General features: G+C 42.1%; 3 protein-coding genes across 3 annotated transcripts; 2 read left to right on the top strand and 1 right to left on the bottom strand.

Moving 5' to 3' along the window:
- The first annotated feature begins 19 nt into the window (after positions 1-19).
- On the top strand, positions 20-15361 carry ppp4r1l (protein phosphatase 4, regulatory subunit 1-like). The gene is made up of 20 exons (XM_068314507.1): positions 20-240; positions 2033-2077; positions 2543-2672; positions 5610-5716; positions 5932-6074; positions 6258-6404; positions 6621-6728; positions 7420-7485; positions 7675-7833; positions 8072-8196; positions 8478-8980; positions 9063-9388; positions 9503-9589; positions 9697-9882; positions 11380-11541; positions 11624-11724; positions 11885-12005; positions 12296-12430; positions 12695-12836; positions 13228-15361. The coding sequence occupies exons 1-20, from the start codon at positions 234-236 to the stop codon at positions 13371-13373; spliced, it is 2946 nt and encodes a 981-aa protein (XP_068170608.1). The 5' UTR covers positions 20-233; the 3' UTR covers positions 13374-15361.
- A 136-nt stretch (positions 15362-15497) lies between these two features.
- On the bottom strand, positions 15498-17142 carry bcdin3d (BCDIN3 domain containing). Its single transcript, XM_068314508.1, has 2 exons — positions 16937-17142; positions 15498-16774 (listed from the first exon to the last, which is right to left on the bottom strand). The coding sequence occupies exons 1-2, from the start codon at positions 17138-17140 to the stop codon at positions 16169-16171; spliced, it is 810 nt and encodes a 269-aa protein (XP_068170609.1). The 5' UTR covers positions 17141-17142; the 3' UTR covers positions 15498-16168.
- A 284-nt stretch (positions 17143-17426) lies between these two features.
- cox14 (cytochrome c oxidase assembly factor COX14) lies at positions 17427-18790 on the top strand. Its single transcript, XM_068316377.1, has 2 exons — positions 17427-17548; positions 18381-18790. The coding sequence occupies exon 2, from the start codon at positions 18388-18390 to the stop codon at positions 18565-18567; it is 180 nt and encodes a 59-aa protein (XP_068172478.1). The 5' UTR covers positions 17427-17548; positions 18381-18387; the 3' UTR covers positions 18568-18790.
- Positions 18791-18852: the final 62 nt, after the last annotated feature.

The following is an 18852-nucleotide window of genomic DNA, read 5'->3' as shown; positions in this document are numbered from 1 at the left end:
AGAAGTGCACAAAGCCCACGGGCTGCGTTTATGTTCTGCTATGACGAGTCTGTACCCTCAGTGAGGGCCAGCGGTGGCTCCAAACTAGTTGTTTTTGTACAATCCGCAGGTGAACACCAGCATCAGGAAGTACTTTCAGGAAGTACATTGTTTCCTCGTTTGACTGACATCCGTGCGGCGGTGACAGCCCACACGGGACGACGGCAACCCGCCGAGCCGAGCCGATACTCAAGATGGCAGGTAAATGCACTTTTTAGACAGTGGCTTCTTTAATACTCTAACTCTGTATTGGAACTCATAATTATTTATTTTGGACATAAGAGTTCATTTTAGTATTTTAGCGGTTCAGACCTCACTGTATTTACAGTAATCTGGACTGAGTGGCGGCTAAAGCGAGTCAAGTCAAGCGCAAGGGCTGGACAAGCCGTGTTAGCAAACTTAGCATTACAAGCCAGTTAGCTTATGAAAGCTACTCAGGGTGAACGAAATGTGTGACTTTAAAAGTATTTCTTACAGCACAACTACTCAGTACGTATATATGGTTTTTTTTCCATTGCCACCCTTGTCTGCAGTTAAACATTATCACATATTTACAGTCTTGTTTGTAATCGAGGTGTTGTTATAACGGAGGCTAGCGAGTAGACCGGCTAATGCTAGCCTAGTTGCTAAAGTCATTTTCAGCCATAAGCTGAACAAATCCTGCTTTAAACTACAGCTAAAGGGAGGTGTTGTTCTTTACCAACACACGTTTGGTGGTTTTATTTCACGCATCGTCTAGATATTTTACCCGACCATTTCACAACACACTAAAGTTATCTGTTGGAGGTAATTGTTTTATATTACTAGGAACAGATTCTGTAGCTTGCCCAGGTGTAAACATTGGCATTAGCCGCCTGACCACATGCTTCTGTCTGAGACCGCTGCTTGACTCTGATTTGAATTATTGTTCTGAGTTGTGATTGAGACGAATATCGATAGAAACTTCCCTTACTGTATCAATGTATCATGTTTTATTAAGGATTGAATGTAAATAAGGCACACGTTATCGAACTTTGTCCAACTGAAATGTTACTAACGTGAAAAATGCCAAGTATATGTACATAATGTAGGTAAACAACAGAAAGTAGAGCATCAGCTGCTTCTGTTAAATTAGTAATGACCATGAAAAACTCTGGAGGTTCTATTATTTGGTCATGGTACTTCAAGGTTTTCCTACAAGATCAGTTGGTCTTAACACAGAACCAGAAAAAATATAAACAGGACTTTTTAATAATTCATGTGTCAAACGTAAATAAATGCTTGACTGGGCAGTGAGACAAAAATAACCTGAAATAAGTCAAAGTGTACCAAAAAAAATGATGAGTTGCGTCCGTGTCATCTGACAGTCTGTCTGCAGAAACTTTAAAAATACATTGAAATGCCTTCGCATTAAATTTAGAAAAAAAAGGCTGTAATTTTTTTATTAGTCACTTTTCAAACCAATTCCTTATTTTTTGCTGATACTTTCATTCAAATTCAGCCATTAGATTTTTGCAAGATCATCCCAGCAGTCACACAAACAAACTAAACCCAGTGTCAGTATTTCCTTGACAGAGAAATTAAAAGTGTGTACAGTCCATAAAAATTCATCAGAAATAACCAGAGATTTAGAAATCACTTATTCCTGTTGATTTTGTGAGCTATAGCTTTATGAGCTATATTTTATGAGCGTTCACACGGCTCTCATACGTTGACTTCATCTTGTTGATGAGAGGAATCTGAGGTATCTGAGTTTACTGACTTTTACTGAATTTCTTTTCTCGATCACATTACAACGTTGATGAGGCCACACAGAGGAGTCAATTTTTATTTTTACATAGTAATTGTTGAGAGCGGCAATGGTGATATATTCCCAAAATTACTAAGAAAACATATTTCCTTAATATTTTTGTCATGTATAACTCAACCATTTTTGTTTAGGGAGCGGTGGATCTTGTGGTGATACAGAATATTGGTGACATGTTTGCAAACCAGTGTTTCCTTATTTTTACAGGTCTATCTTTATACTTTGAAGATGGCCATGATGATTTGGATGATTGTAAGTACACCTTTAATTCTTTACTAAAACAACTGGAAAATTTTCATGCATATACCTAGCGTGGATATTTGATTGCTATTCTTCCCGCAGTGAGGGATATGAGATGTCATCGTAACATTCACACATGTGAAATTCAAAGCTCTCAGAAGCATGTCAGGGTTTTACGCTGTGCTATTATTAGCTGTTCTACAGACAAACAAACACGCCCCGCTGTTGTAGGTCATTGAAAGACCGTTTAGATACCAACTGCAGAGCTTCTGTGTATTTTGGCTTGAACATTAAATGTGAAAATCATTTCAACTTAAACATTTCTGCTGTATTCACCATTCATTGTTTCATTCTTAAAACTGAGTCTGACTCTTCATTCAAGTTTTTATTTTTAGGCAGTCGCTGCCTAAAACAAAAAAAAAATGGTAGTAACAATGATTTAATCTTTATTAAACGACTTTTATTTCCATCCCACAGTTGGATTTGATGACTATGGTTCAGAGTGTGATGGCATCCGCATCACAGCCTTCCTCGACGCAGGACAAGACAACCTGACTCCTCTTGGGAGGCTAGAAAAGTACGCCTTCAGTGAGAATGTCTTCAACAGGTAAATAAAGCCTTAAATTACTGTGAACATAAAACTCTGCATTGAAATACTGAACAGTCATGTTCAGGAAAGTTTTTTGGGCTGTGACGATTCTTTGAAAAACTTCATAGTATGGTGCAGAAACACAGTCGTTATGGTCTTGTCCTCACATGCATGGGTATTTTTTTTCCTCTGCGTTTGGACCTATCGCTGACGCGTAAATGGGTTTTTCGGTCCTTAACAATGGATGTTTAAAAGAACGACTTGTGTGATGGAGACTTTCAAAAATGGTATATTTACTTATACAGTCAAACCTCGGTTTTCGAACGCTTCTGTTCCGAGAATTTTACATCTCTGAACTCGACCAAAATTCGGCTCTCGACCAAACCGAAAGAAGCCGAGCGTACCTGAACGCAACTCACTTGGGAGCTGAGCGAACTCGAATGGCCAGGGTGCTTCCTCCGTAGCGCATTCGTGTTCAAAGTTCGATAGGATATCTTTTATTAAAATAAAACACAGTGTCTATTTCTACCCCTTTTTATTCATGGTAAACAGTATACAGTGCAGTTTATGGTGTAAAACAGTAAAAAAAAAACTTAGAAAAAGTTGTTTTTTAGACTTGGAACGGATTAAAATTATTTACATTAATTATAATGGGAAAAATAGTTTCAGATTTCGAACAACTCGCTTTTCGAACAGCCTTCTGGAACGGATTATGTTCGAAAACCGAGGGTTGACTGTACGTGTGGACAGGTTGATGGAGGGTTCGCCTGCCATGTCAAACGTCTGCGCCAGGGGCTTTTTTTTGTTGTTGTCATAATGTGCGTGGTTAACCGTTCTGTGGACGTGCTGACAGTCTGTTCATGAGATAGTCAGCACAATGGTAGATGTGACCAAAGTTTACTCAGTGCACCCTTCATGTGTTTACACATCTACGTACAATTACTATTCCACCGCGCTGGGGAGGAGAGCCATCAGAATGAGCTACGGAGGTCAGTATTGATGCATCGTCCAAAAGTCCACAGCCAGCACAGAAGCCAATGTCTTCAATTTTGGATGAGACCCAGTCAGGCTTCTGGTTGGTGGAACAAAGAGGTCATTGCTGAAGAATAGCGAGACAACTTTTGTATATCAAGGACGTCGCTGATTTTAAAAAAAAATTATTAAAAATTAAATGATGTCTTTGGGTGAGCAGCTTCGCCTCTCCTTCAAAGGACAGACAACTGAAATGCAAACGCCTGTCAAAAGGAAGTTGCCGACACACAGAAGTATAAGGCGGTAAGCAGGTTTAATTCAAATGTTGTTTAATCTACAACAATTTACAGCAACAACTGGTAAATTTGTTAGAACACACGTTGTGTGTATGTTTACAGCCGGTCGAAAGGAAAAACGTCTTGTGCCTAAGGCTTGGATCTAAAGCATTATTCAACAAAATCACAGCAACATGGAACTTATTTGGCCACTTTCAACCTGGTATAATCACTGAAATAGCAGATACACACACACACACACACACACACACACACACACACACACACACAGCACATCTAAAGTTTGAAGATCTGCCTTTTTTTTGGTCAGTGTTCGCGTCAAGTTGAAAGTGGTCAAATGTGTTGTAGATCTGCTATTTTACTTTCTAATGTCCTTTTCTTTTTCACTACTGTTAAAAATAAACATAAGATGACTTTACTTGAGTCTTAAATGTGGTACAACCGTCACACACTGAAATATGTCACCGTCTGCTGCTGTGGAATGCTCTGCACATCGTCTCAACTGCTGTTTTGTGTTTTCATGTAGACAGAGATATTTTTCATTGGTTTTCTCATATGAATGTGAATTAATTTAAAAACTGAAGAGAAAACTTTATTTAAATCCTTGTGTATGCGCGGACGAGACCAAATCCCGACTTGCTAAAGCTTTGACCAGAAATTTGATGACTATTCATTAAAGTTCTTTGCTGCTAACTTACTTCCAGAGAATCAATGACCTTTTGTGTCTTCATTGTTTACACCAAGTCTGCAATATTTCCCTGTAATCTTGCTGCGTAGACATTCTCTTCGGGATTCAATGTGAAGAAAACATATGTGACCTAGAAGAATCTATAATGTAAAGAACATCTGGCAAGTTACATAGATGTCACCTCTTGGAAATAATATTTAGCCATGATATAATCATGATTTAAAGTCTTGATTTGGAAGAGTTTAAAATGAACTGAGAAGTGAGTTGGTATTTTTAATCAACCCTGACATGGAGATGACTCCAGTTTACTCTAGTATTTGTTCTGCTCTTTTAAAAAGTTTTATTAACTTTTCAGATCGTGTTGCGAGAAAGCTATCGCAAATTTTTACAACTCAAACATTTCATGGTTTAATGTTACACAATGATATGTTTTTTATTTTCTCTCCTCTTCTTCTTAAACATTCTGTTTATTATTACGTTTTAACTGCTGTAATTGTGTGATAAAGCCCAAGTTAGAACATGTAGACCTGAGATCACCATTGGCAATCTCAAGTTGACTGTAGGTGTGTGTTTTCATTGTCATGGGGATGATTGTCTGCATTCCTGTGTGTTTACTCAGCACATACCTGCCTACAGTCTAGTGCAGGAACACCAAAGGAATTAAAGTTGTGCCGCGACTGTGTGACATCTGAGCGAGGCGTGAGGTGACTGATAAATTTGTCACATTCGTACAGAAAACGGATGGCGTTGGTTTGCTCACATCAAAACCCTCTGATTATATTGTGAACCCATAAGAACAAGAGTTTGATTAATTTTCTATCTGCTCCAAACAATAATGTTTAGTTCCCCAATACAGATGAGTTTAGTTTCTGTCTACGGGTATTTCATGTTTATGCGGTCCAAGCCCCCGCACCTGACAGCCTGTCACTGTTTTGTGTTCTTTAAGAACACACGCTCTCAGCAGGCAGTCTGCTAACTTGACCCTCTGTTGCTTTCCAGGCAGATTGTGGCTCGAGGCCTGCTGGATGTGCTTCGAGAGTTCAGTGACAATGAGAATGATTTTATCAGCGTCATGGAGACGGTGGCCAGAATGTCAGAAGATGGAGGTAGATTCATTTCTATTTATTTAGTTTTCACGTCTTAAGATGAATCTCTACTTTTTTAAAAGTTTTTTTTCTCTTCTTAAATCAATGTTTTTCCTTAAATACCATAAATATCCTTAAAGGATTTATCATAACATGATTGTAAGGAGCTAATACTTACAGAACCAAACTGCACGTATTGTATTTTTACTTTTCTTTTAATCTCAATGTGTGTTCAGAGCCCACGGTGCGAGCTGAGCTGATGGAACAGGTACCCAACATTGCCATGTTCTTACACGAGAGTCGGCCCAACTTCCCAGCTGCTTTCTCAAGATACTTGGTGCCCATTGTGGTGCGATATCTCACTGATCCAAATAACCAGGTATGCTTCACACTGACCAACGAGCAGATTTTTCCAGTAAAAACAACCATTACTGCTGCTCAAGATTACCCTTTTACTCTTTTTGTCAGGATTTTACCAAATAAGAAAATGTAGAAAAAATATCTTCACTGAGCAAATTCATGCATCGCCTTACGGTTACAAATGTCCTCTCTCCTTTGGCAGGTGCGGAAGACAAGCCAGGCAGCGCTGCTCGTTCTGTTGGAGCAGGGCCTCATTTCTAAAGCTGATATGGAAACCAAAGTTTGTCCTGTTTTGCTTGAACTCACAGAACCCAGCAGTGACGATGACTACAAAATCGAAGCAGTTGCTGTAAGAAACTATTATTCTTATAAGGAAGATGTTTAGTCGTTACAATCTGTTGTGTGTTTCTTGGGAAAATGGCTTGAATGGTATGAAGGTGAAAACCGTGTGGTGTAAGTTAGAGCTATTCCAATTCAGGTTCCAGTGTTTGATAATCCATAAAGGACTGTTTCACCTCTTGATAGACGCAAACTCATTTCCTCATAACATTCTCTCTGCATACAGATCATGTGTAAAGTCGTCACTATGCTTAGTAAAGACACAGTGGAGCATCTGCTGCTGCCACGTTTCTGCGACCTGTGCAGTGACGCCAGACTCTTTCAAGTTCGCAAGGTAATCAACTTCCTAACAGTTTAATTGTGATCAAATGTCTAAAAACTAGGAAGTCAGACATTTATGTTCTTTATGTTTATAAATGTTCAGGATATTTTCTGCCACATTGCACACAACTGAATGAACAATTGTGAACAAGTGTTCTCTCAGGAAAAATGTGATAAAACTGCGAGTCGTCCCATAATTGTGTTTTGCGTGTCACGTCAGCCCAAACTGCACTTTTGTTTTCTGTGAGGAATGTTAATTCTCTTACGCAGCTGCTGCTACCACAGGAGCAGCAGAGGCTGTCGAACATTAGAAAATTCTTCTTTTTTTTGTGTTTAATTCTGTTCTGCTCTAAATCTTTTATTTCTTGTTTTACCCCAAGAAACCAAATAAGCAAATAAATCCCTCATGAGGATTATTATTAAATGTGTCAGATGAATTTAAGGTTGTAACGCAACACGAGTGTTCCCCAACATTTACATTTATATTTTAAATTTAAACAATGATATTTATTCATAATATGGTGCAAACATTAATAGGGTTTAGCGTAGCGTTTCCATAATACGTAAGTCAACATTATTGGTATTTTTTGAGACACTATGAAGAGTGCAGTGTTAACCCACTGTCTGATGGTTCAAAATAAACAATTATGTTGTGGCCAAACTTCTCCTTTCCTTCCTTATTTATTGTTTGTTATTGATTTCAGGTCTGCGCAGCCAATTTTGGAGAGTTTTGTTCGATTGTGGGTCAGGAAGCCACAGAAAAGCTACTGGTGAGGAACTTATTTATTTAAAACGAACTATTCTGGCTGAATATGACTTAGGATAATGTGTTCAGTCAGCTGTGTGTGACTGCAGTGTAGTGACATTGGCCATTATCAGGCCAGTTGTTTGTTTGTTTCCTGCTGTTGAAAGTCGTTTTATTCGTGTGGAGTTTGATTGATCTTCTGTTTTTCACGTAGATGCCCAAGTTCTTCGACTTGTGCTCAGACAGTCTGTGGGGCATCAGGAAGGCCTGTGCAGAGTGTTTCATGATGGTTTCCAACTCCACCTCTCCAGAAGTACGACGCACAAATTTGTCCCCCTTGTTCATCAGCCTCATTAGTGACCAGTCTCGTTGGGTAAGATGTTCACATGGTGTGTGTAACTTCCTCTGATCTGTGATGAAAGTAGAGCAGTGTTTGCTCTGAATTGCATCCTAAATGTGTATTTTCCTCACCACCGTGTATGTCGTCTTGATGTACTTTGCTTTATCTTAAATTTGATCATATATTTTTGTTTTTTTACACTGTTGAAGAAGAAATTATATTCAAATTATTGTACACACTTGACATAATATTTTTTTCCCCACACTTTTAGGTGCGACAAGCTGCTTTTCAGTCTCTAGGTCGGTTCATCTCCACCTTTGCCAACCCCTCCAGCACAGGTTTTCACTTCAGGGAGGACGGCGCCCTACTAGAAGTCCCCCGGTGTACTTTGGACAAGTAGGACCGCCTGACCTTAACCTTAGCACGCATTTTACAGCTGATGTTTCACTTTGATAAATCACTCGATTCTTTTCAGTTTGTTTGGACACTGCTGGAGGCACAGAAAACCACATGCTTTAACACCACACACAGTTCCTTTTCCTCAGTTAGCTTTTTGCTCTTAAATGTCTCAAATTACACTCTGAGTTCGCAAATATTGATATATGTGCTGAAGTTTAAAAAATCTCGTGATTATTCTGTTTTCTAATTATTTCTATCCTTTTTGCCCCACATTTCAGCGACCTCTCCCTCAACTCTCTGAACTGCTCGGACATCAGCAGCTGCCGCACAGAAAGAACCGTGACTCACACGCCTCCGAACCAGGACGGCCGTGCCACGCCGTCTCCAGAGCACGCGCTGACAGCTGACACAGAGGAAATGCACTTTGATGACAGCCACAACTCTGCCCCTAGAGAGATGTTCAGCAGCTTCTCTCAAGCGCTCTCCTGTAGCAACACCAGCCCCACAACCAGCAACAACACTAAGAACACAAAAGAATCAGAGCACACAGACGAGAACTTTAATTCTTTCCACTATTGGAGATCTCCTCTGCCAGACATCAGCGGGGAGCTGGAGATGCTCAGCTGTCAGACATCTGTGGAGGAGAACGAGAACAAGGACAAGGAGCAACCTGAAAATACTTGTCCTGAGTCTAAGTCCAGCCCCGGCAAAGCAACCAGCGATCAGATCCAAATGGTCTTAGACCGTTTGCAGCCCCACCTGGATGACCCTGATGTCCAAGGTAGGCCTCAAGAGCCAGACTATATATGATGAGCGTAGATTTTGTTCACCTGCAGTAAGTTTGTGTGTGAATTGACCTCCAGCTCAAGTCCAGGTGCTGTCAGCGGCTTTGAAGGCAGCCCAGCTGGACAGCCCGGCGGATGACAGTCCAACAGACGACAGCCTGACTGAACCCCATCCAGAGGAGGAGCAGCAGCCTGAGACCAACGCCGATCCGACGCCCGACGGCGAGTCCGTGGAGATCCAATCAGAAACCGACGAGAGTCCGACAGCGGAGGAGCAAACAGTCGAAACTCCTCCGGACGCTGAGTCGAATCCCATCCAGGAGCAAGGAGACGAGGAGACGCAGACGGAGCCTGTGGAGGAAGAACCGGACCAGGAAGAATGTCCTCCTGATTTCCCTGTTCTGGTAGGAAATATTTGAGCTCTTATTGTGTAGCTTGAGCTGCTGTAGGTTATGTGGATTGACTGTTATGATCGATTACAACTTATTTCTTAACCGTGAACGTGATTCTGTGTGCAGGCGTCTGAACTAATAGAGAGATTGGAGGAGGAGGTGAAGGAGAATTCTGCTCACAGCCCGGTACCGGAGGATAGACCGAAGGTCCAGGTCAGTTAAAGCTTTGTACAGGTATTGATCAGACCCTCACAGCTGATACTGAACGGCGTGGACTAAACTACCTCTTCCCCGTGCGCTGATGTTCCTCCTGTCTCCAGAACGTCATCCCCCAGCAGCTGCTGGACCAGTACCTCTCGATGACGGACCCGACCCGGGCCCAGACGGTGGACACAGAGATAGCCAAACACTGTGCCTTCAGCCTGCCGGGGGTGGCGCTCACTCTGGGACGACAGAACTGGCACTGCCTCAAGGACACGTACGAAACCCTCGCCACGGACGTGCAGGTAGGCAGAGAGACGGGACGGAATTTCAATTTTCCGTGACGGAAAATTGAACTAACTTAAGTGTGTTTGCTAACAAATTGATCGAATGACTATGCAATGATTTTAGACCAATGAGAATGCTCACAGCATTTCACTTAACAAATTCTGGTTTCCTTCTGACAAACAAGAGAAAGTTGTCAAACTAGACGTACTAAATGTGAATTTTAAATAATGTAAATATGACCTATGGCTAGAAGCCAAGAGAGGCGTCGTCTTCTCTCAAGTCTGAAGATGGAACGTTGAAGTGACTTTGAACAGTGACTGAATTTATTTTAAACACAGGAAGTTAACTTTTTATTAAATATGTCGGCTTATTTTAAGTCAGTGTTTTGTTTTCCTCATCAATAATTTCACACTAAACTAGTTATAAAGTGTTAAAGGTTGTGTCACACTTCAGCAGAAGGACTTCTGTAGTTAAAGCTTGATTTGTAAGACGTTCGGATCAAGAGGTTTTTTAGATGTTGGAGCACTGTTAAGTTTTTGTTTGCGTGTTTAATGGTGACGTCATAAATTAACAAAAAAAATCTGAACTAGTGCTTAAAACTTTTACTGAATAAAGTGGCCACCCATTAGCTGTTTGTAGCTGGGCTTTTCTTTATGTGCTTGTGGGGCAACAGTGTGTCCCTGTCAGTGTTTTCTTGTATGTTACACTTGTTGTGTAAATGTGTTACTTGTGTCAAAGGAACACGACGTACGTAGGGAACATTTCATCACCTCACAGGAGCAGGAAGGCTGACGGCACTCAGTCATGCTGTTACTCATTACTTCACCACAGCACTGATGTCACTGGTGGAATGACAGCATTGTACTGGATCCACACCAGTGACTGGACGGCTTCATTTCCATTCGAATTTGCGTAGTCACATTTTTCGTTCATTATCTTCCTGCAGTTTCCTGTTTTAAGAGGAGATGTAAGGATGGATTATCTTACCAGGACACTTGTTAAAGGCTGCTGTAGGAATATTTTCAATGCTTCACAACTGACGGGTCGCTGAACATGCAGCACGTCTGACAAACTGACATTTTTTCTGACATGATTCAACAACAATTCAAAAATGAGGTTATAATTAAGCCAAATGACCATTTATTAAAATAATATTTATATTATTATGTTGCAAAATACAGTGTTATTCCAGGGGTTGGAATTTGCCTTTCTTCTTTGTGATCAATCCATTTGTGCTGCTCTTGTGTTACTATGGTGACATTGTAAGCCCACCAACATACTGGGTGCTATTGTAGGGTACGGCAAAAGGTAATCGTGCAGGAGGACAATTCACAAAATATCGGACGTTCAGAATTGACGTGCCGTTATTTTTAGTCTGTGAGGTGACAAATCTGACTGTCGTGTCACTATCAGCAATTTTTGAAAGCGTGAACTGTTTAGAACCTTTAAGTTTGTGCATGAGGGTATTTATGAAACCGGCTGGTCTTGTTTCTCTCCCACCTTCATGCTCTCAGTGGAAGGTGCGGCGTACGCTGGCCTTCTCCATCCACGAGCTGGCCGTCATTCTAGGAGACCAGTTGACAGCAGCTGACCTGGTGCCCATCTTCAACGGTTTCCTCAAAGACCTGGACGAGGTGCGAATAGGAGTGCTAAAACACCTCTACGACTTCCTCAAGGTGAGATCGTCGACTCCGGTGCAGTAACACTTACAGGTCGTGTTAGATGTAAATGAGATGCTTCATGTTTATTCTGTTCCAGCTTCTGCATGCAGACAAGAGGAGAGAATATCTGTACCAGCTGCAGGAGTTCATGGTGACGGACAACAACCGCAACTGGAGATTCAGATACGAGCTTGCTGAGTACGTCTCCTCCTGCGTTTCCGTTCTGGAGATCATTACACTCACGCTGTGACAGACTCATCCAACTTCATCTGGAGCTTCTGTTATTGTAATGAATAGAAAAAAAGCTTCCATGACTGTCAGACCTGCTGACCTGAAGTGTTCTTTGTGCCCCCTGCAGACAGCTGATCTTGATCATAGAGTTGTACAGCCACTACGACGTGTATGACTACCTCAGACAAATCGCTCTCACACTCTGTTCTGACAAAGTCTCGGAGGTCAGATGGATCTCGTATAAATTGGTGAGTTTAAAACGTTGAGTGTCTTTCTGCTGCTGTAAGCAATCAAAATGTTCAGTTCAATAAGTCGACAAACATTTCTGAAGATATTTAAACTGTTTTGAAGTTGCTAATCCTCCGACATAGGCTAACATGATACTCCATTGGTATAAGGGTTCAGCTTGTGACTCATAATCTGTCTTATTCTGTCACTTTTGTCGGTCCAACATCTACTTCTGAATCTGGTTCAGAAATGGAACTGCTACAAACGCACGAGAGATTTGTTGCTTTGAATTGTGTCGCCTGTTTTTCAGGTCGTAGAGATCCTCCAGAAATTATATACGTGTGGGGCTGATGATCTGGGCTTGAACTTCATCAATGAGCTCACTGTCAGGTTCTGCCACTGTCCCAAGTGGGTCGGACGGCAGGCCTTCGCCTTCATCTGCCAGGTCAGTGGTTTCAGATGATTAACCGGTCCCGTCTAAAGAATGAAATGTTCACCAAAGCAGACTTTCATCTCTTTTATTATCGCCTTTAAGTGTGAAACACGCCTTCAGATTCTGGATTTAAAGAAATAAAAACCAAATGTGAAATGTTCCTTTTTCTTGGACAGTATTTCTAAACGGACCCTGACTGGTTTCTCTCCTGTACCTTCTGACTCGTGTGACAGACGTTCATCATCCAGAGCTTCTTCTTTCTGTCTCCGACTCTAGGCCGTGGTGGAGGAGGACTGTATGCCCATGGACCAGTTTAGCCAGCACCTTCTCCCCAGTCTGCTCAGCCTCTCCTCGGACCCGGTGGCCAATGTCCGCGTCCTGGTGGCCAAGGCTCTACGGCAGAGTATCATGGAGAAAGGTAAGAGAAAAAACAGTTGATTCATGTTTTCAGGAAAAAGGCAATGAAGTTTTTATTGTTGGCAGTAAATAAATTGAGATCAAAACCATTTTAACTGATGACTCAATGTTCATTGGTTCCTTTTTAAGAATTAAATTCTTAAAAGTCCTTTTCCACTGCAGCAACTTTTATTTTTTACCTTATTATTTATTATAAACATTTTCTTTGTTGCTGATGGTGCAAACGTCTCATGACTCATCTGAATATTGAGGTTTTTATCAAATGTTACTCAGATTAGAGTTAACCGTGGGTGTTTTCTTGGGTTTTCTTTGCAATAAGACTACAGCAGCCCTTTAGTTATCTTCTACATCATCTGCTGCCTACATCCTTTAACTGAATTGTGTGTTTGCAGCCTACTTCAAGGATCCTGGCTGTGCGTACTCCGACGAGCTGGAAGAGACGGTGATGACTCTGCAGTCCGACAAGGACCGGGACGTCCGCTTCTTTGCCAGCCTGGACCCCAAAAAAGGCTTGATGGAGACGGCTCCCTTGATTTAGCCTTTAGCTTCCCCCTTCTTAGTCTCATTACAGTCCACATGCCTGTCTACCTACCTACCTGTCTGTCTGACTGACACACAGTCAGCGAAACCTGCAACACCAGCACTTGACCAGATCCTCAACCACTCGCCTGCTGGACAGACCTGCACAGACGACCTCTCATGAATCACATCAGACATCAGTAATGAAGGTGTGAGCTCGCTCAAAACGACACCCCCCCCCCACTCTGGTCGGGCACTACGTAGCGCACATCACATTCTGAACGCAAGATGCATTCTTCTCAGAGATCTTCAGCAAATGAGCAGGACTCAAAAGAGTTTAGCTGCACCAGTTTGTGGGTGCTGCTGCCACCCCCCCCTCCCCACCCACCCTTTCCTCCACACTAACCCTGACACAAATCTTCCCCAATCACAGACTTGTAAAAACTACAACGGGCTCCTTTCTCTCCAAAGCTTGTAAAAAGTTTGATATTAAATTGTTGAATTTCTTATTGTGAATTTCTTAATGAACAAGTGGGCGAAGGTCTGCCTGACTCTGATGTGTGCACTAACTCAGGGGGACTCATCTGAACCTTAACAGCATTATTAGCTTACATGATAAGCATCAGCTTCTGGACCCGTGATGGAAAGAAAAAAAAACAAACGCCAGCGGTCTGAGCAAACAGACCCGTCGACTCATGTAGCTCCGCTCGCCTCTATCTCCTCCTGAATGCCTCGGTCTTCTCAGACGTGTCCTCCGGGTTCATCCCTTAGTCGTCGTCGCTGCCCCCCCCCCCCCCCGGTCGTCACGGGCCGATGAAACCACTACTGCTGCACAGAAGTAACAGCGATTCTGCCACTCAGCGTAACCCTTGATTAAAACCCCCTCCGACCTTGACTTTTTTTTTTTTTCAGGAAAGAACCCTTCCCCTTCATCTTTCCTCGTGTTTGTTTACCAAAAAAATGTGACGCAACGTGTCTCGAGAAACAGCAGGAGACTTTAACAAAAAAAAATACCTCTGGACATGACTGGCCAGTGTGTCGTACGTTAGAGGATCAAACGTCCGCGGATCAAACAGGTTTTTGGTTTTTTTGAATGCTATTAATGCGTGATTTTTTATTTTTTTTTCATTGATTCTGTGGGTTTGAATTAAAACATCTCAAGGGCTCATGATGAATGACACAGGGTGACAAATTGTAGAAGAAGGAAAAAAAAAACACAGGAAGAAAGCAAGCACATGTTGGAATATGCATGCCCCCCCCCCCCTCTCACAGCTCCCTCCCTCCACCTGGTGTACAGTTGATTCCATTTCCTTAAGGTGACCTCCTGGTATTGAATTGTGTGACGGTGGCTCTGACTGACCAGTTGTACAGTAGGATATAGGAATGGCTGTTAGGAAACAAAAACAGCTGGATGTTACTTCCATGTCGGTGGAAAGATTTTAAGTATGAGGTTACTCAAAACTCACCTGTACAGTTTGAACCTGTGGATAATTGTGTGTATGGAACCAAGGCCAGTGTAGTCGGGTTTTCACCCACCGAGACGTGTGTGAATATTGGGAGCAGCCACCAAGTCACTTTTTTAAGTCTATCAGAGCTTGTTGTTTTTCATCTGTTGTAAATGGTAACACCCACCCCCTATCCCTCCCCCATTTTTGAGATTTTTTTTTAACATAGACGTAACTTGAAGACTTAAGCTGATTGTGGTGTGTGCTGTGCATCTCAAGTCTTTCTTCCTCGGGAGACGAGCGCTCGCTGCGGTAATGGCAGCGGCGACTCATCTCGTCTGTCTGCAATTTGTGTCCATCTCATTTTTTTTAATGTAGTAGAACAGTTAATATATACATTTTACAAAAATTATTTTTCTTTTTCAAGTATGCACCACTGTTCAAAGATTTTATATCCTAACTTTACAAAATTTGCAACCTTTGTAATATTCAATGGTTTCTTTTAAGAAGACATTTTATGTAATGTTATTTTTAGTATTCTGTAATTAAAATGATGACAATACTCGTGCTTTTTTTTTGTGTAGTTGTTGACCTTCAGTCAGTTTCGACAGAGGGGGAATTCATCGTATTCTGTCTACATACCATGTTGTGTAGCTACGTCATGTTGTAAACAATTTGAACGCAACACAAAATACGTATTTCATGGTTTTTAGGTATAACAAGTAAATGCATAATTTTTCGTTCTAGACCAGCAACCAAAGGCTGAACAGACAAGTTTGAATTCTGTCATTTTTAAATAGATACTTCACATTTTTTTGTATTAACAGTTCATAACCCGTAGTGTACCCACACCAAACTGTAAGAACGACTACAATTCAGCCAGACCTGATGGATCATTTCATCTTCCGTTATAACCTGTTGACTTTTTTCCCTCCCCTCTCATGTCTTGTGGAACCTGTTTTACAAACTGCAAAACTAGCTAAGGGTGACGTATTGTTAATCAGACATAATTGTCAAGGCTAACATGTATATTTTTCCAATGTCAGGTTAATAAATTATGACATAATATAACTGGAATATTTCTAGGGACGCCCAACAGTCTGATTAAAGCTTCTCCAGTGCTATTCTATTTTTTTTTTTTTTTGTAAGCAGTTATTGTGGTGTCATTCCTTTTGAAAAGAAATATGTGGAAACAAGTCTTTAACCTGTTGACACGTCTTCGGTTTGCCTCTGAGTAAATGCTCTTAAACACTCAGGTTTCACATAGTGTCACATTTCATCCAGCAGTTTGACACGATCAGAGACAAACTGCAGTAACTAATGTTGTCCTTATTGGTGTCTTTCCTCCCACTTCCACTCACTGATGCTGTCACAACTCATCCCCCTGCTGATCCTCTGCCTCAGATGAAAACTCCTCTTTTTCACATCTCTTTTTGAAGAGCAGTAGCTCTCGGTCCCATGTAGTGCTTCCAAAGCTCTGGATGAGCTCCATTCCACAGTGTCTTTCCAGGTGCTCCCTGGCGTGTCCCGCTATGTCCCCACGGATCTTCAGGGCCTTGAAGTGGTCAAAGTCTGCTCGGCCCAGCTTCCTCAGCCGCCGGGCTGCAGAGCGGTAACACTTCCAGGGCTGAGCCTCCAGCAGGAGGTGCTGGCTGATGGAGGCCAGGTGGGAGAGGAGCCGCAGGAGGCCGGAGTCCCCGTGGTGCAGGTGGACCCACATGGTGACCGCCAGACACAGACACACGTGGAAACACGAGCAGCCGCGCTGCTGGAGGTAATCTTGCAGCTGCTCCGCGTCCTTCATGACGTCAAGCTGGAGGAAGGTGATGCTGCACGGCAGTGGGTTCGCCTGCTGAGCCCGATGGATGAGGACGTCATCCAGGTCACAGCCGAGCAGGTGGACGTGGGTTTGATCAGACTCCAGTTCGCACACAGGCTGCTGCACCACATGTTTGTAAAAGGCTATACTCAGTTCCTGCCGTTCACAAGGAGACAAGTCAGATTTCACGTTAAAAATACATTGATTTGTGTGGAGAGGTAGTATTAAATACAACTTCTTTATGATAACAAACTTTATTCTGCAAAATTTGCTCGATCGCCCTCAGCATCACATCCTCCCCATCCCAGAATCGCATACCCCTGAATTACAGCCCACGTCCAGGATCTCCGTGGGGTGACGGCCGTCACCAAAGCCTAAATCCTGCAGGAGTGTGGCTGGAATCAGACTCAGGCGGTTCTCGGGAGGGTTGAATGTGTAATAGTTTATAAAGTTCCCAAAACTAGCAGCTCCTGGATCGTTCGCTTCATCGGCAGCGTCGTTACCGAGCGAGCATGTTGCCATATTTGAGGGTGTGCAACTCCGAAATGGGTCCGGGCTGAAACATCGGTGGGTTCCAGTCAGAACAGAACGAATACGATTCTGGTTTAATAGTCTTTATTTTTAATAAGCATAGAATGTGCAACTTATTTATTTTATATCAATTATGTCTAATTAAAGTAATATTAAAACTCAAAGATCATCTGATTTTTTTACGTAAGTATAGAATTATCGCACAGCGCTACATCAACAGTGATTATTGTACTCCAGGCCAATAGGTGGCGTGCTGCTGTTTTTTCCAGCAGAAATGTCTCCTCCGGCTTCCCGTAGTTTATTAAAGCGAACGACATTTAACTTTGATGCTAACTGCAGGCTGGGGAGCTGACATTGAGGAGTACTTGGACAATACAAGACATCAATTTAAAAGAAAAGGTAAGAAAAGACAAATTAAAGTGATTCGACAGAAGACAGATTAACACACAGGACTCTCCAGGTCGTTAAATAGTTTTTTTCCGTCAACTTGTGTGAAAACAGGTGAGCGCCTGCTAGCTAGTAGCTGTGATGAAGTGTTGAAGGTGTGTTTTGTGTGTTTAAGTGGAAAATAAGACGTTTAATGATTCCGTCTCATGTCATTTTGATAACAGGCCATAAATATAGTTTCAAGAACAAGTATTTACCCTCAAGATAATATCTACCGGAAGTACAATGAAACGTGTTGGAGCTCATGGCTCCACTGATGTTTCTTGTGTGTGTGTGTGTGTGTGTGTGTGTGTGTGTGTGTGTGTGTGTGTGTGTGTGTGTGTGTGTGTGTGTGTGTGTGTGTGTGTGTGTGTGTGTGTGTGTGTGTGGTTTTGGGACCCCCACCCCAAAAACACTGTAGTTGTCCCCCTGATGCAAAAATATTTTGTGGATTTTATTTCCCTCATCTTAACCTATTTTTTAAGTAACAGGATCAAATTTGGAATTAGATTATTATTCCAGGTTTCAGACATTCATAAACACTTTCTAAATAGGAATCGAATTTTTGTCTCCATCCCACGATAAGACCCAAACCTTAACTCTGGATTCAGATGATCGGATTAGCTACCAAACAGTAACAGTAATCCCACGAACAGGCAGATTAACAAACCAGTACTGGGAACAAGTTTGTCACAGCAAAACGAATCATACTTGAAGATCTGATTACGATGTCACCTTTGAATCTGTAAACCAGTTCAAAGTCGCCTCAGACGTCTGATGGAGTGTGTTCTTCTTGACCCCTCAGGATCCTCATGATGGTGTCTGGGAAACGCCTGGCCGACCTCGGCTACAAAGGCTTTTCCGCCACGATGATGCTGCTGACGGCGTACGGAGGCTACCTGTGTACGATGCGAGCTTACCGCTACATGCAGACGCAGAAACAGCTGAAAGTGGCAGCGGAAAACCAGGATCCTGAAGTCCTCAAAGACTGACTGCAGAGGGACTGACTGATGCGTACGTTTCCCATAACCCCCTTTGATTTTGCCATCACAAAGTCATGAAGATGTTTGGCCTTCTCGGTCATTTCCTTTAGGACATTGTGTACTCGTGTGACAGTTGTGTTTGTAAAAACTTCACATTGACCCTGAATAATCCTGCAGCCTGTGTAAAATGTCACGATGTTTGTACTATACTATTAAATACCTTTAACCGCTCAGATCAGTGTCGTTTCACACACATGACCGCAACAGGAAAGTGTGGTTCAACAACACAATATA

This window comes from Antennarius striatus, chromosome 5 (genome assembly GCF_040054535.1).
Source record: "Antennarius striatus isolate MH-2024 chromosome 5, ASM4005453v1, whole genome shotgun sequence".
Taxonomy (NCBI): Eukaryota; Metazoa; Chordata; class Actinopteri; order Lophiiformes; family Antennariidae; genus Antennarius; species Antennarius striatus.
Note: the sequence above shows the minus strand (reverse complement) of the source record. Positions and strands in the feature narration are given on the sequence as shown.

What these genes read in the sequence shown, in the direction of transcription:
- ppp4r1l (XM_068314507.1), top strand. An exon ending in CAGAATGTCAGAAGATGGAG is followed by an intron (nt 5,717 to 5,931) that starts GTAGATTCATTT and finishes ATGTGTGTTCAG; the next exon opens with AGCCCACGGTGCGAGCTGAG. An exon ending in TTCAGATACGAGCTTGCTGA is followed by an intron (nt 11,725 to 11,884) that starts GTACGTCTCCTC and finishes TGCCCCCTGCAG; the next exon opens with ACAGCTGATCTTGATCATAG.
- bcdin3d (XM_068314508.1), bottom strand. Translation starts at nt 17,140, where the DNA reads ATGGCAACATGCTCGCTCGGTAACGACGCTGCCGATGAAGCGAACGAT. An exon ending in ACGTGGGCTGTAATTCAGGG is followed by an intron (nt 16,775 to 16,936) that starts GTATGCGATTCT and finishes TGTGAACGGCAG; the next exon opens with GAACTGAGTATAGCCTTTTA.
- cox14 (XM_068316377.1), top strand. Translation starts at nt 18,388, where the DNA reads ATGATGGTGTCTGGGAAACGCCTGGCCGACCTCGGCTACAAAGGCTTT.